The sequence below is a fragment of the Pistacia vera genome, unplaced genomic scaffold (genome assembly GCF_008641045.1).
Source record: "Pistacia vera cultivar Batoury unplaced genomic scaffold, PisVer_v2 Contig1070, whole genome shotgun sequence".
Taxonomy (NCBI): Eukaryota; Viridiplantae; Streptophyta; class Magnoliopsida; order Sapindales; family Anacardiaceae; genus Pistacia; species Pistacia vera.
The window spans coordinates 51,411-67,238 of record NW_022195105.1 but is presented as its reverse complement, the minus strand read 5'-3'; the positions used below and the strand labels follow the sequence as shown (position 1 = coordinate 67,238).

Genomic DNA, 15,828 nt, shown 5'->3' with positions numbered 1-15,828 from the left:
ATCATCAATTTGGTTTCAGACTATTAGAGGGCCTTCAGTTCATCCTCATTGTTCTGCTTTTATCTTTTCCTCCATGGTGAGGTTGCTTCTTTGAAAGTGTTACGGCAGTCTATTTCCCCCGTTTTGTCATTTCAGGTTTAATACTGGAAAGTTCCTTCACATTTTCTAGTTGACGCTGAAATGTTTAACCGTTTGATCCTGAAATTCCCTGAAATGAGGGAGGGACTGACCAACAATTTGTGAAGAAGCCACGTTGATGATCTCCTCAAATTATTTGCAGATAACCTTGTAGTTCACATTCTGGGACAGCATATCTGAAGAACATAGCCAAAATACTCATTATTCTTACTGCTAATCTAATTATCCAATTATTCGGTCGTAAAAATTCTGTCCTAATTCCTTTACTTTAATGCTACCCTATGCAAACAGTTTGATCATTGATTCTTTGATCAGCAATTCCAGATAAGATGATTTATCTAAGGAGATGTTTTTTGAATGGTAAGAAGAAATCATCCAATTGTAAAGAAAATCACAGAGAATCACGGCATATTCACCATCTATTTTATCACAGATGATTGAAGATTATTACATAACTATGTACAAATTTTATAATTAAAGCTAAAAATAAAAGCAATTTGGGTCTTCTTATAGTGAAAATGTAAGCGAAAAAATTATTCTCATTATGAAGAGAGGACGAGAAATATACTAGGATGCTCACAAAGACTAAATATTTGAAGCAAATGCTCTTGCCCAAGAACGTATATAAACAATCAAATATTATTAACAGAAACAAATTTCATTGTCTAATCAAATTATCAATGTATCCATCCTAAATTTTTTACCATCTAAATTGCTACTACATATGAACAGTGCAATCCTCTGATTTTGGAGTTTTATAAAGCAGGTGTTTGGGCCCCGTGGCTTGATATCACTACATTGCATGTAACTCAAAAACTATCCAGACAGCTCTTCTAAAAGTGCTTGAACAGCAGAAATTTGTCCTTCTGTACAAAACACAATCAAGTTGTTAACTAAAGCATTATACGTTATACCTTGAGAAGAAATTTTTGTTCAAGCTCACAAATTAGAATCCAGAGTCTTATATTATCAAAACAATCTAATGGAGTAACCAAGCAACGTTTGTAACAAGTTTTGCACTTGAAAAGCATGTAAAAAGTAATAATGGACTATTTAAGATGAGAGAGGTGCAATATGCACTCACTTTGAACTTCTCGCATAGGAAAAAATTGTACAACAACTCGCGTAGCTACCCAACCTGTATAACTTTCTGATCGGTTGCCATTATCAGCATCAAGAATCTGAAAATAAGTAATTGCTTAGACAATGTATAGTAAACTAAATATTCCATGGGGTTGGTTGAGTTAGAAGAACAACGGTGTAATAAGTTATAACTACATTTACCGTTATAATGAGCCACACAAAAGGAAAACTGATAAGTTAGATTTTAGTTAATTTTTACAAAAGTAAAAAAATAAATAAAAATGAAATCACCACTGTCCCTCTTCAAGACTTACTTTATCAACAAAACCCACACAGACGGTTCTTCACAATCCTTTACCTCTATCCTCCATACTCAGAAATAAAAAACAAACCTGAATTGATCAAGGAGAGATGGATGATTGAGAGAGGGAGGTGGCGGTAGTGGGTGAGGAAGGGAGAGAGGGGCTAACAATTGTCAGAGATGGAGGAAGGAGCGGCAGATGTGGCTGAGGGATGGACACAGGGCTGATGATTGTCTAAAGTAACAGAAAATGTCTGACATCTGACAAACGGTAAAAGGTTCTGCATAATTCCTAGTACCTAAAGAGGTTTTTCATGTTTGACCAAACCTCAAAGTGTGTCAAGTGATAATTCCATATTAAATATAAGCTTTTCCTGTTTGGCGACTCATCATGCAATTGCAAGTTAGACAGACTTGTAAACACAGGAAACCTTTTTTTTTTTTTGGGGGGGGGGGGGGGGGGGGGGGGGGGGGTGTTTTAAGTGGAGTGTAAATAGCACATGTATCCGTTGAACAAGGGGATCCTTCAAAGTAAAAATGCCACGTGATATATCTAGGAAAATACTCAAAAAAATAAAAAAATTAACTTTGAGTACATGTTGTTATCCCCAATTTGGAGGCCTTGAAACTGAATGGAACTCATGAGAAATGAGGGTGATTAATCATTAATGTGTCTGTGATTTTAGAGATGCAGAGTGCAAAGAGATATAATAATAATTAAGTGAAATATATTATATATATAGATTATTGAAATTTGTTGATAAGATGTATTTAGAAAGAGGTCTAATAAGATAATAGGTATAGGACCAAAGCATTAAAAAAAAAAAATGCAACTATTATATATTAACATTGATGCAACACATAAAACTAAATATAAACTCATACGACAAAAGGAATATAGATGGTAGGCATGGCAATGTTCCCCGAGATTTCGGGGACCCGTCCCGCCCCGCCCCATGTGGGGCTGGGAAGCCCCGGTTTTTTTGGGGATAGGGGCGGGGGTGGGGGGTGTTTTAATCCCCGTCCTCGGGGATGGGGCAGGGGTGGGCGATACCTTTCCCCCGGCCCGCCCCGTATATAATACATAAAATTAAAAAAATGTATATATATATTTACTTTTCACTAATATCCTTATATTTCACCTAATTACACAATTATCCTTCCTATATAAACCCATATTTTTCTAATTCCCTCACCCTAAACAATTGAACAAGAACAAACCTTGACCCATATTTATGTATAATTAATTATGTTTAAACGATTAATTTAAGTGTTTGTCATGTGGACGAGAATTAACTATTGTGTTTAGTAATGCTCAAATTAATTTATGTTTATATAAAATTAACGGGGCGGAGACGGGCCTCCAAAATTCCCCTTTGGGGCGGGGAAGGGGAATTCTTGTCATCCCCGTAACGGGGATGGGGCAGGGGTGGGGAATGATTTTGAGGGTGGGGATGGATACGGTGAATGAGATCCCCGCCCCGCCCCGCCCCGCCCCATTGCCATGCCTAATAGATGGTGACCATCCTGGGAAATAAATGAGTATTGAGATTTGAGAGCCATACATATAATGAGCTTGTAAATTTAAGAACGCTGAAACTGAAGCTTAATTCTATTATTTAGTCACAGGAATTACAATGGTTCAAGAATGTTGAATTCTTATGTTTGGACAAATTGCATGGTATCAAGAATATTCTTTATGAATCAGACATAGAAGGTTTTTCACGATTGAAAAATCTTCATGTACACAATATTCCTGGCGTACCTCATGATGCGTTTCCTGCCTTTTCCCTTTTGGAGTCTCTAACTCTTTACAATTTGGTCAACCCCCAACAAGGTCTTTCTGCAACATAAAAATCATAGAAATAAAAAAGCTGCCTTCAACAACTTCAAAGAATCAGAGTGGTAGATTGCAAGAACATGAAAGAGATTCTTGCTATGGAAAGAGAAGATCATGCCAACAACAATGAAGTAGTCGATAAGATTGACTTACGTCAACTACACTTCTTGACTATGATGGATCTTCCAAGGATTGCAAGCTTCTTCACTATGAGAAAATATTTCACTAGGAAATTTTCAGAGATTTAATAATTCGGGAAAACTCGAACTATGCATATATTGAGTAGACTTCAAACTAAACTCTTGAATTTCTAGAAGTAACATTTTAATGATGGATGGATAAACTTAAATTGCCAGAAACTTTTAGTAACTCAATTGTTATTGCCCAAGAACGTATGTAAACAATCAAATTATCACTAATAAAAAACAAAATTTCATCATCTCATCATTATTTACAGTTAATCAAATCATTGATGAAGCTTCAAAAGCTTCACCCTAATATCTATACCATCAATTGCTACTTCATATGAACAGTTAATCCTAACATCTTTACCCGATTTTGGAATTTTGGTGGTATTTAAATTTTATAAAGCAGGTGTTTGGGCCGCGTGAAGATTGAGTGGTTTGACATCTCTAGATCGCATGTAACCCAGAAACAGTCCAGGCAGCTCTTCCAGAAGTGCTTGAACAACAGAAATCTGGCCTCCTGTACAAAACACAATCAAGTTGTTAGTTAAAGCACTATACATTATGCAATGAGAAGAAATTTTTGTTCAAGTATACCACAAATCAGAACTAAGAGTCTTATACTATGGACACAATCTAATGAAAGTAGCCAAAAAACTTTTGCAACAAGTTCTGCACTTGAAAAACATGTAAAAAGCAATAATGGATTAATTTTAAGATGAGGGAGGTGCAATATGCACTCACTTTGAACTTCTCGCATAGGAACAAATTGTACAATGTCTCGTGTAGCTACACGACCTGTAGAGCTTTCTAACCAGTTGCCATTATCAGCATCCAGAATCTGAAAATAAGTAATTGATTAGACCACATATACTAAACTAAATCTTCTATAGGGTTGAGTTAGGGGTTGAGTTAGGAGAACAACAGTGTACCTCCATTTGTGTAAAATCAGCACCTCCCACTCCCACATTAAGAATTGAAGGGGAAGATCAGATGCTCTCACCAAAGCATCTTTGGTTTCTTGAAGATCTGTCAGAACTCCATCCTAGAAAAGGTTACAAATTGATTAATCACACAGATAGAATGAACGAAGAAAAAGAAAACTATAAGAAGAAGTTACAACTATATTTACCGTTATAATGAGCAAGACAAAATACTTGCTACTGTCATGTGAGAGGGACTGACCAGTAATTTGTGCAGCCATGTTTATCACCTGGCCAAACAGAGTAGGTCCTGCCAGAGAAACATTGTGGAGAGCATTCGCATAGGCAGCCATGATGCCTTCAACTCCTTCAACCTGTTAAGGAATCAGATGTTCTTGAAAATGGAAAAGCAAATTCAGATGTAAATTTGTTTGGACAGATCCATTGATGGCGTTTCTGGGATTAAAGAGCATATGGAAGGGAATCCTTGGAAACAAGCAACACCAACTTGGAGCAGTTTTTACCAATTTCAAGAAGAGTTTTGATAGGTAAAATATAACCAGTACGTTCATCCTCTGCACCAGCAACAGCATCTCGCCATTGACAATAGCCCTGCAAACCATTTAAGTTGGGACCTATAAGAAAATGAAGTAGACATGTATACACAAATACATTATAACCATATAAGTAGATTATAATAAAGTGTCAATCAGTTGGTCTCCCAAGTATCATCAAATCAACTTAAAATGTAAAAGTATAATCCTTGAGACAACCATACAGATGACTATGGTGCCATTTGAGGCTTGTCAAAGATGTCAAAGATAAGTCTCTGTATTGTAGATAGTTCATTTCCTGGGGCTTACAATCCTCATGCATATAAGATGGTTAATGTAAATAAAAAACAAACAACAACTTACTGCAACAATGGCAAGCTGCTGAGCATTCTATTCAGGCCCCTGCAACCTATTTCAACGTATGATTAGTTTCTGCTCAAAAAAATGATACATAAGAGATGTAGATAAAATTTTACAAAGAAAGGATAACAAGGAATAATTTTTAATAAGAGATGTTAAATACAAGCAGGTGGCTGTCACCTTAAACTGAGACGATAAGGAACTAACCCATATATATATATAGAGATGAATTCTCTGTCAGAAGCTCTTTTTAATACAGCTGCATGCATATATCATAACTACGCTTGTAGACCTGTGTGTAAGTCAAATTTGCTCAACATGATGAAATTATGGTCAATAATTATTGAAACAATCATTTTCTCAAAAATCTAGGCAGTGTACCCAAGACAATGCGACATGAGGGAATGTCAAACAAAGACTTCATTTACTCTCTTCAGATTCAATGATGCATAATTCACAAGCAGAAACAAGGATCAAAATGAAGGCAAAACAAGCTCTACATTGTCAAAGAGATCCATAAGGAACTTATAAAAGAACACACAGTTTGCGTGAATTATACCTCTATCAATGAAGCATCAGAGGTTTCAGACTCCTTAGACATGGAAACAATTTGATTTTCATCATATCATATACGTACAACAAATAGTGTGTATCTTCTATTCTTCTCTGACATATCTGTCATCGCAAGTAAAATCAAATTGTTCAGATATGCCAACCTCCAAATGTAAAATACTTTTCAATGTTAGCAAATGGAGATAAATTCATTACCAACAGGAGTATCTGCACTTTATTTTCAAGAAATCAATATCAGAAAAACAGAAGTTAGAAACGAAAAATAGAAATAGAAAGCCAAACTTACCTCAGCATCTCATTGGGAAGGAGGAGTAATCTCCAATCTGCATCCTGATATCTGCAATGAGTTAACTGATCAACCTTAGCAGAAAGGAAGGATTGAAACATAAAATATAGAAAAAGGAAAAGAAACCAAACTATGGAGAGAATCAGAAGTAAATTAAAGGACCCACTCTTTGTTGGCAGTAACTCCACAAAAGTGCTGTAGAAGATACTCCAAACTATTTCTCTCCAATTTCAAGACCCTTGAGGCCTGACATAAAGTCAAATAGAAATTTCACCATCAATTCAATCACAAATCACAATATCAGCATTACTTAAAATAAGCTAAGAACATATTAGGCAAGGAAAATATAAAAGATCAGAAGCATAACAAATAACATCATCAAAAGGGGACAAAAACAGACCAAGTATTGTGAATACATCAATATGCATAGTCCACATGAAAAACTAAAAACTACTTTAGTAAAATCGACTTGCTACATACAGATTATTTCTTACTGGAGTCAGAAACTAATAAATGCTCCTTTTTGAAGCCAAACTTTGACTGAAAAAAAAAAAAAAAATTGAAATGAATTGAAAATACGAAAGCATAATATGAAACAGAGCGTCAGCCTAACTAATTCATTAGCAAGCAAGTTTGAGCATCATTAATTGCAAATAAGACCATATGTGATATCTTAAATCCAAAATTCCCGATAAAATCTAATATGAGAAATTCAATTTAACTCAAAATAAAATCCTAATTTTCAAAGTAGTCGATTCAAAGCGCAAACCTGTCAAGTATCAAACATATTGCAAATATATATGCCAAGGTCTCATTGAAGCGATACAATATCCAGATCTGCTCCATGCGCGACCTATTTACATTAAATATTATCATTAAATAAAGTAGATATGTCATAAAGCCAAAAGAGTCGTGTGGTTGAAGAGAAAAACCACTTTCTTGGTAGGGTCTTAACTTCCTGAAGATATGGGCCCACATGGACGCAAAGTTTTCATCTATATACCACAAAATCTTCAGTTCTGGTAGAAATTTGCATCAGGCAAGTCAATCCTTGGAAAGTAGAAAAAGTAGACAGTTTATACTATTAACCCAACAGAAGGAGGGGGGGGGGGGGGGGCGGCGCTGTGTCGTGGTTGGGTCTGGGGTGGTGCAGTTTGCTGAAAACCTCATTGTGCACCATATCACTTAAAGGATTCGGATCTTAACTACACTTTATCCCCTGAGTATAATAGTTTTGTGCAAACACAGTTCTCTACAAATGTAGAAATTAAAGATGCTGCAAAGACTATTATGGTAAAATCTTTGGCTAAGTACCCCACGTCAATGTACCAATTAAAAATAAATCAGCAGTCAAGACTTTACCGCAAATTCATTTACACTCCACAATTTAGCAGCTATGACATACTATGAAAATCCAAACAAGTAAAAAAAAGCATCAACATCTAACCATCCTTCCACTAAATAGAAAATGGGAGAAAATTTTAAAACTATTAATCACATAGTGGTAGCATTTGAGGAGTGACTTATAGACATGAACCAGTAGGGCAAAGAGAATTCGATATAGACATATCAAGTCATCTTTTGAAAGATCTTGGCTGTATCCAAGAAACGTCATCATAAGACTACAAATCAACATCACTTGCATCTACATACTACCTAGCATAGTAGCATTATCCAGGATGACATCCCCGCAATAAAGCCAAAACCTACAGTTTTCTATAATAACAAAAATTATTTGAATAAATTATTCTGAGAGTGAATAAAGCTAGTCGGTATTAGAATTCAAAGACTGAAAATAACATGTTTTTCGTAGACCTCAAAAGCTTCTTCTGTCCAGACACTGATTACTGTCCTAATCAAATCAAATACTAAACAATAATTCGCAAAAAAGAAATGAAAAAATAATAAAAAAACTAACCAGAGAATGGAGAAAGCGGTGATTATCCTCACTCCTCTGTAATCAAACATGCTGAAATGGCTGGTTCAAATTATTCACCAAGATATTATACTTCTCTTGAGGTTTCTTTATAGTGGGTATATGAAACGGCACTTTAGCTCTCTCTTTCTTTTCCTTTACTTTCACATTCACCGAGTCTCCCTGCACCTTCATCCGACTCACTGAGTCACCACCACCACTCACCACAGAGACAGACTCTCCCTTCTTATTCTTCCCATAAACCAACTGAAACCCATCTTCATTTCCTCCCTCTCCTTTCTTCTTACCCTTTCTCTTCTCAAATTCATCAAAGGACGACTAGTCCGAACGTCGTGGTTTACATTAACTAGCCAATCGACAACTAATCATAGAAAATTCATTTACTTTAATTTGCCTCTCAAAATGAATTTTCTACATAAATTTTTTTTAAAGTTAATTGGAGATTTGGAGTTGGATGGATTTTAAATTTCATAGAAATATTAAATATTAAAAGGTAAATTATTAATTAAGAGAATTTTTTTTAATAATTAAATACGATAAATAAGAAAAGGTTCTTTATGTGTTTGTCATTGGAATGATTATTTACTTTTTAATTAGAAATATTATAAAAAAACAAACACCTTTAAGAATATATTAATTTAAATTTCAAATAAAACCATAATATTAAGAAGTCAAATATAGTTGAAATATCCGAAAGGATTAAAGTTTTTTCTAATCTTTGTAGAAAATATATAATGATGAATAATCCAAAAAATTTCTTTTTAAGTTTCATTACTAAAGGTTTTAGTATTAAGTTAAGAGAATGGATAAATAAGACTAGAAGTAAGACTCCTATATGAAAGTAAAAGCAATAAGAAAAAAAAGGTAATATAGAAAGGTTTAAAATTAATTTATAATAATATATAAAATTAAATTAAACTAAGATATTAATTCTTTTTTTTTAAAGGCTTGTTTAAGCCTCTACTAGTAAGTTAGAAATATAGTAAGTGATCCCAATATTTTAAGATATGATAAATAACCCTAAGGTTCGAACTCAAAAAATTAATAATGAAAACAAACATTCTTGATTATAAGATCAACCTCTTAGGGGGCGTTTGGTTCAGGAATGTTAGATTACTGGGAATGTTAGATTACTGGAAATGTTGGATTACTGGAAAGATAGATTACCTTGGAAGATTACTGGGAATCTTTAAGAAAATATGTTTGGTTAGTTGGTGGGTATGTTATATTAATATGTTTGGTTATGGGGAATAAATTGGTGAGTATGTTTTTAAATTACTAAATTGTCCCCCTTTTAAATATTAATATAATATTATTTTTATTATTAATTTTTGAATAATTTCTTTTAACCCTCAATATTTCAGATTTAGCTAAAACACCCCCGCTTATATAAAACTTTAATTTATGACAAAATTACCCCCACCTTCTGCCGCCACCACCGGAAAATCGCTGGAGTCCCTAAAAAAGAAGGAAATTATGTGGGAGGCCTCGCTATGACCGTTTTCGGCCAGATCACTGGCCATTATTGGCCAGATCTGGACCAGATCTGGCCGTTAACGACCAGATCTATTCCAGCCAGAATACATCTGGCCGTTAACGGCCATGTCTGTGGCCGTTAACGGGCAGATCTAGCCCAGACCTGGCCATTAATGGCTAGGGATCTAGCCGTTAACAGCTAGATCTGGCCTAATGGTCGAAAACGGCGATATCGAAGCGTCCCGGAGCCTCCCACAGAATTTTCTTCTTTTTTAGGGACTCCAGCGATTTTCCGGCGGTGGTCCGTGGTGATTGGCCCGCTGTCGGCGGTGGTGACTGGGTGGTAGTGGTGATCTATAAATAATTTTAAATATAAGGGCATTATTATCCAAAATTTTAATTAAACAAGGGTAAAATTGAAATAGGATATTAATGTAAATTTGTTTTAAAGTAGGGGTATTATTGTCCAAAATTTTTATTAATAAGGGATAAAATTGTAACAAAAAAAGATAACCTTGGTAATCTCAGGATACCTAAGAAAATAGAAGTAATCAGATTACTTCTGATATTACCAATAGTAACCACTATTGGTATTTAAAGATTACCAATATCTTATATTACTTGACAATTAAACATGGTAATTAAGTAATATAAGATGATATTACTCCAGTAATCCTACTTAACCCCCAACGAAACGCCCCTTAGAGTTATATTGTAATGGCTTTCATCCAAAGATAACTTTCTTCCACTGAATGGCTTGCCACAATCGTATAACTTTTTGCCTTGGAATAAGCTTGGGGCCATGGCTCAAATTAAAGAAGGTGAATTATTATTATTATTATTGAGTGATTTGGAATTTTAACTCCAATCTGATTTTTATTTGATTGATTTATAGGGTAGGAACGGACAACATGATGACATGGCAGTGCCAATTTCCATAAAACTTTTCTTGCAAATGCAAAGAAATACTCCCATGTGGAGAGGACTATAGCAATTTCCTTGGTTGCAGTCCCTGTAGGCCAATGCTGTCCAGTGCTGCAAAACAAACGCTCAAGAGTGTTTTTACCTTTCTACCCTTGAAAAGCTTTAAAATGATAGATTATAAATAATTGATTAAATCCTAGTTGCAATATTGACATAATGAAATATATATACAATCAAATTAATTTAATTAATTGAGTCGTAATTACATTAAAATAAATGAGAATTGATATTGAATATTAATTAAATCCTAATTTCCCTAACACATGTATTAAACCAGTTCTTTAATATTCATTCAGGAGAAACAAAACCTAGGTGAAGGAAAAGACAATGACTTTGGATTAAAGAAAATTTTACAAAATTTATTAAAGAAAATATCTTCCAGGCCTAAAAAATTTATAAAATTTATAAATTTTACTCCTAAAAAATATTAAAAACCCCCTACAAAATTTTATTTCGCCCTCAAAATATAAAAAAAAAAAATCAAGGGGGAAAAATAAATTCTCCAGACCAATAGGACTGGTCCTAGGCCCATAGGACCGGTCCAGGTCCTAGAGTTTCTCATGGGCCTGGGATCGATCCCAGGCCCATGAGCGATTGGTCTCATTTGGGACCAGTCCCAAATGGGTCTAGGTTTGAGCCTGCTTGGGATCAGTCCTTGCCTAGCTCTAGGACGAAGATATACCACTTCACCAAAGGTCAATGGTGGAGACTCAAATCTGGCCTTAGCATGTTAAGTCTAATTCGGAGAAATTGACATTAAGTGGAAAGGAGATCATACCTATATCGCAAGAGCGGTTCCAAATGATGAGGTTTGTCAAGTGAAAGTTTTGAGGTGATTAAGAATGAATCAACAAACATTCCAATTGATAAAATCTTAAAATACTCGTATTGAGAGTAAGTCCATATCAAGAGACGTTCTTGTGTAGAGAGGACAAGAAACATTCTGGGATGCTCACATAGGTAAAAGAGTTGCAGCTTTGGAGACTCTTTGGTTTGAAGTACACGTAGAAACAAAACTCTCATTAGCACTCAATTCTTCAAAATCTTGAAATGCTATATGTGTAATATTGTCACAATTTAATTAATCTTGTGCCATCTCTAGCATCCTTTGAAAATCTAACAACTCTGGATGTACGGTGGTGAGATGGATTGATAAACTTAATATCATCCTCAACAATCAAAAGTCTAGTGAAACTTGAGAAATTGGATGTAGGACATTGTGAAAGGATGATTGAAATAGTAGCTAAATGTGGGAGATGTTGAAAAAGGTAAACTTGTTTTTAGTAAATTTCACGTACAGAAACGATTTTCTTCTTCTCATCATCCTTATGACTAATTAAATCATGAAATGCAGCTATAAAACTGTCCTCATTTCTTTACCAAATTGATTGCTACTATACGTTAACAATTGTTATCCCACCATGTTTAAACTAATTTTGAAATATTGATACATATCTAAAGATTTTCAAGGATTTGATTGGACCGCTTTGAACATAGAGTGGTTTGATATCTCTACACTGCAGGTAGCTCAGAAACTTCCAGGCAGCTCATCCAACAGTGGTAGCAGATAGAACAGTAAGTCTTACTCATAGCCAGATCATTAATTAATGATAAATCATGTGATACATCTATGTGGGAATCAATAAACTCCTAAGTGTACAGCAGCTACAATATTACAATTGGTAATTGTCTAAATATATATACGTTGATGCTTGATTTTGATACTAACTATTCGCACGTGAAAAATAGTAAGCGGGTTTAGAAGTCACACATGATTATGGAAGTATTTTGTTTAATTAGTAAAGAGTGAAGAACAATATTTAAAGTGGTTCGGATGCTCAAAGACGAATCTTACGTCCACTGATATTGTATTAATGAGAATAAAGTTAGGTCGTGTTTAGCGAGCTAAGCTACAACTTAAAAAATACAAGAGAGAGAGAGAGAGAGTATGCTATTCTAGAGTGAAATCAGTCAATCCTGCAAATAAGAGAGAATGCCTCTATTTATAGTGAGATGAGTTAAGGTAATGATTACTGAATCTGCGAGTGAGGTGGATGCCATGCAAATTCTTCTCTGCGTCTCATTGCTTATCTGCACGAGCGATTTCCTCAACTTGTACAGAGATTGGATACGTTGACCATTTCCAACCATTTGCCAACCTAGCGTATACCCATTACACTGACATGAGCATGCCACTCACGTCATCACGCAACGTGGCTGCATCTGAACGGTCGTAGAATATTCTTAAGTTCTGACCACCCCATACTGACAAGACTCTGCATCAACCCTATTTTTTCATGCATAACAATATATCACCCTAAACGTCATATGATTATATAGAAATATTTATTTTATTCAATTTTCAATTTTCTTCAATGATAAAACTATAATCAGTTTGTTGTTCAGAGTCATTCTCCACTGATCATGCTTTCACTTTCGATATATTTTGCATATGGTTACAGAGTGTCACAGTGATTAAAACTGATTCGAGTCAAACTTCAAGGAATAAGGCCTCTATGTAGTTTGAGGCAAAGCAGTTTATATTATTTAAAATTAGTTTATAATAATATAAAGTGATATTAAGCTAACCTGTTAGTTTTTTTTTTACAAAAGGCTTGCCCCAGCCTCTGCTGATAACTATAACAATATAATTTGAGTATTTTTGGATATGACTATTTAAGATGCAAGTTATAAAAAGAAAAAAATTAAAAAAAAAAGGTAGAAGACTTAGAATATTAATTTGAAGTGATGCATCAATCTTGCCCAATGACAATTAAGAAAAAGCATTGAGTGTGTATATTTTATATAAAAAAATATATATTAAAAAGATTAGAAGAGTAGATTTTGTACATTACGAGGAGAGAGAGAGAGAGAGAGAGAGAGAGGCTTAAGCCCCCAACTTAGTAATTGATAGTTGATAATTGTATACTAATAAACATTTTTTACAAAATTTGTTTTACAACTTTAATATGGTGATTCGTAATTGATCAATTTATAATTAATTAGTAATATTTATACAGAATTTATGTGAGATCTGTTATAAATTAACCAATTATGAGTTATTATATTAAGATTACGAAAGAAAGTTTGTGAAAAAGAGTTTTGGTGATGTATTTTTTTTTTTTTTTTTAATTTCTTTTTTTTTTCAACAGAGCTCCACCTAAGGTAGGCTTCTGATTTTGTCGTATTCTCTGGAGCGTGTGTACTAATGAACCGTGATATGAACACTTGTCTCTCTCAGAGTGCAAAATTATTTAAGGTCCCACATTCACACAATTCCCTCAAATCAAAAGTCTTATTCTCAAAACCAATTGATACGATGATTGATGAACACTCTTTTGTGGGACCATCTTTTTGGCCCCCCTCTAGCTCTCTGCAATCGACACGTGCTATATTCAGTTTGCTTTAGGGAGTGATTTATAGATTTTTCTTTAACATATCAAGTGGTGGCTAATGGTGGATCCTCTGCCGTTAATTTGTTTGATGAAAATTGAAAAAGATTCACAGCATCATGAGGATACAAACAAATGAAGTGGTAGGCTACTTTATCGAGGAGTTGGGGATAATCAGAACCGTTGATACAAATATATAATCCTAAGATTATTTAGATATGAGAATTTATCAAAGATAGACATGTATGTATTAGGATTAACAAAGGTCAAAATTGTAATTGGATTCATTTATATTTTTATGTTTCTGTCAGCAGTTGGGAATATACATTGTTTTTTGTCCTTTTGCGTGTAAAAAGTTGCATTCCTTAGGGCATTTTTGCGTGTAGAAGATGGAAAGGAAAAAAAGCTCAAATATGCTTTTGCTTTTTTATATTCTCTTCTTTCAATATATTTTTTATTGGAATGTAAGGAGGATCGCTCGAGGAATATAACTTTAATGTAAGACTATATTTTCAAATAGATAAAAGTTTTACTCCAAGAATGGAATCATTTATCACCTTGCCTTATGAACAAGAAATACTATGTTTCAAGACATATTATTGTTTGCTTTCTCAATGGGTTTGGTGTTAATCTCAATCATGCAATATTCGATAAAACTATTATTATTCACGCTAAAATATTCGAGTCTTTGTAATTCTAACCAATCAACAGCGACCAATGCAATTGTTATAATTTGAAAAATAAAAAATAAAATTAAAAGTTAAAGTATGAATCTATGCTGTCCTTAAATCGCAATCTACCTCTTGCATTCACATAATTATTCACGCTAAAATATGATTGTTTTGTTGTCATCTCAGTTTTATTTTCAATTAATTTCCTTCACAGCCTAACACATTAAGGTAAAGATAAGAGTGTTCCTTCTTTTTCCTTGAAAATCAAATATCATTGATGAGCATCAATATTTTAATAATCTCATCATCCTTATGGAATATGAGTTGCCTTTAACTTTGGAGCAATTCCAGCATGAATAAAGAAAAAGAAAAAGTCATTGGTGGACCTACCTGTTTTCTGAGTCTTTAATACAATTATAATTTAGTAATATTAATGAAGTTTCTTTTTATACTTAAACATTAAGCAGAAAATGCATTTAGTCGGTGTCCTTTTCGCTATTCCTATCCCCCGTGAAGCAACCCATATACTCCAAATCTTTTTTGATATATTTTCATTCCGCCTATAAGCTCACTCTCTGCATTTGCTCACAATCAAGAAACACTCGGCTATTATTTTTCTGACTTATACCACAACTGATCCCTATTTCCTTCATATCCCTCTCTACTCAGCCTCCCTTAAACTCCTCCTTTTCTACATTTTTCTGTTTTCTTCTCCTTCACCCACTCCTGCACATCTTTTTTTTTTTTTGCTAAAAGAATTCTTTTGAGCAGAAACCACATCGCTTGATTTTTCACTCCTCTCCAATTCTCTTATTCACCCCCTTTTTTATAAACCAAAAAAAAAAAAAAAAAAAAAAAAAAAACTCTCTCATTTTCTTTGTTTCTTGTTTAACCAAAAAAAAAGTGTCTGTTATTGTCTCTGTTTTAATTTCATTTGCTTTCATCTCTATTCACCCTTTTTTTTTTCTATAAAAATAAAATTAAAAAAATCTCCCATTTTCTTGTTTCTTGTTTAACGAAAAAAAAAAAAAAATTGTTGTTATTGTCTCTGTTTTATTTCATTTCTTCTTTCCTCTTATTTTCAAATTAAAAAAAAACATTTGAAGAAGAAAGGAAAAAGGGTTGA

The 15,828-nt window shown here is 33.9% G+C and overlaps 1 protein-coding gene across 9 annotated transcripts; it reads right to left on the bottom strand.

The window, feature by feature from the left end:
- Positions 1-728: 728 nt before the first annotated feature.
- LOC116131920 lies at positions 729-8,620 on the bottom strand. 9 transcript variants are annotated; one of them, XR_004128324.1, is made up of 16 exons: positions 8,162-8,620; positions 7,013-7,096; positions 6,724-6,783; positions 6,410-6,489; positions 6,244-6,294; positions 5,944-6,059; positions 5,592-5,676; positions 5,388-5,433; positions 4,995-5,082; positions 4,680-4,844; positions 4,480-4,592; positions 4,292-4,388; positions 3,516-4,067; positions 3,288-3,365; positions 1,223-1,319; positions 729-1,004 (listed from the first exon to the last, which is right to left on the bottom strand). XR_004128324.1 is itself a non-coding variant. In XM_031417583.1 (12 exons), exons 6-11 carry the CDS (start codon positions 5,651-5,653, stop codon positions 4,358-4,360), a joined length of 498 nt encoding a protein of 165 aa, XP_031273443.1. In that variant the 5' UTR covers positions 5,654-5,676; positions 5,944-6,059; positions 6,244-6,294; positions 6,410-6,489; positions 7,013-7,096; positions 8,162-8,620; the 3' UTR covers positions 3,372-4,067; positions 4,292-4,357. The 9 variants fall into 9 exon arrangements, 1 of the variants encoding a protein (XP_031273443.1); XR_004128326.1 differs by lacking the exon at positions 6,724-6,783 and having other exon boundaries at positions 730-1,004; positions 3,516-3,569; positions 3,915-4,067; XR_004128325.1 differs by lacking the exon at positions 6,724-6,783 and having other exon boundaries at positions 731-1,004; positions 3,516-3,587; positions 3,915-4,067.
- Positions 8,621-15,828: the final 7,208 nt, after the last annotated feature.

What these genes read in the sequence shown, in the direction of transcription:
- LOC116131920 (XM_031417583.1), bottom strand. Translation starts at nt 5,653, where the DNA reads ATGCATGCAGCTGTATTAAAAAGAGCTTCTGACAGAGAATTCATCTCT. An exon ending in ATCTCTATATATATATATGG is followed by an intron (nt 5,427 to 5,591) that starts GTTAGTTCCTTA and finishes AATAGGTTGCAG; the next exon opens with GGGCCTGAATAGAATGCTCA. An exon ending in TTGTCTTGCTCATTATAACG is followed by an intron (nt 4,593 to 4,679) that starts GTAAATATAGTT and finishes AACCTTTTCTAG; the next exon opens with GATGGAGTTCTGACAGATCT.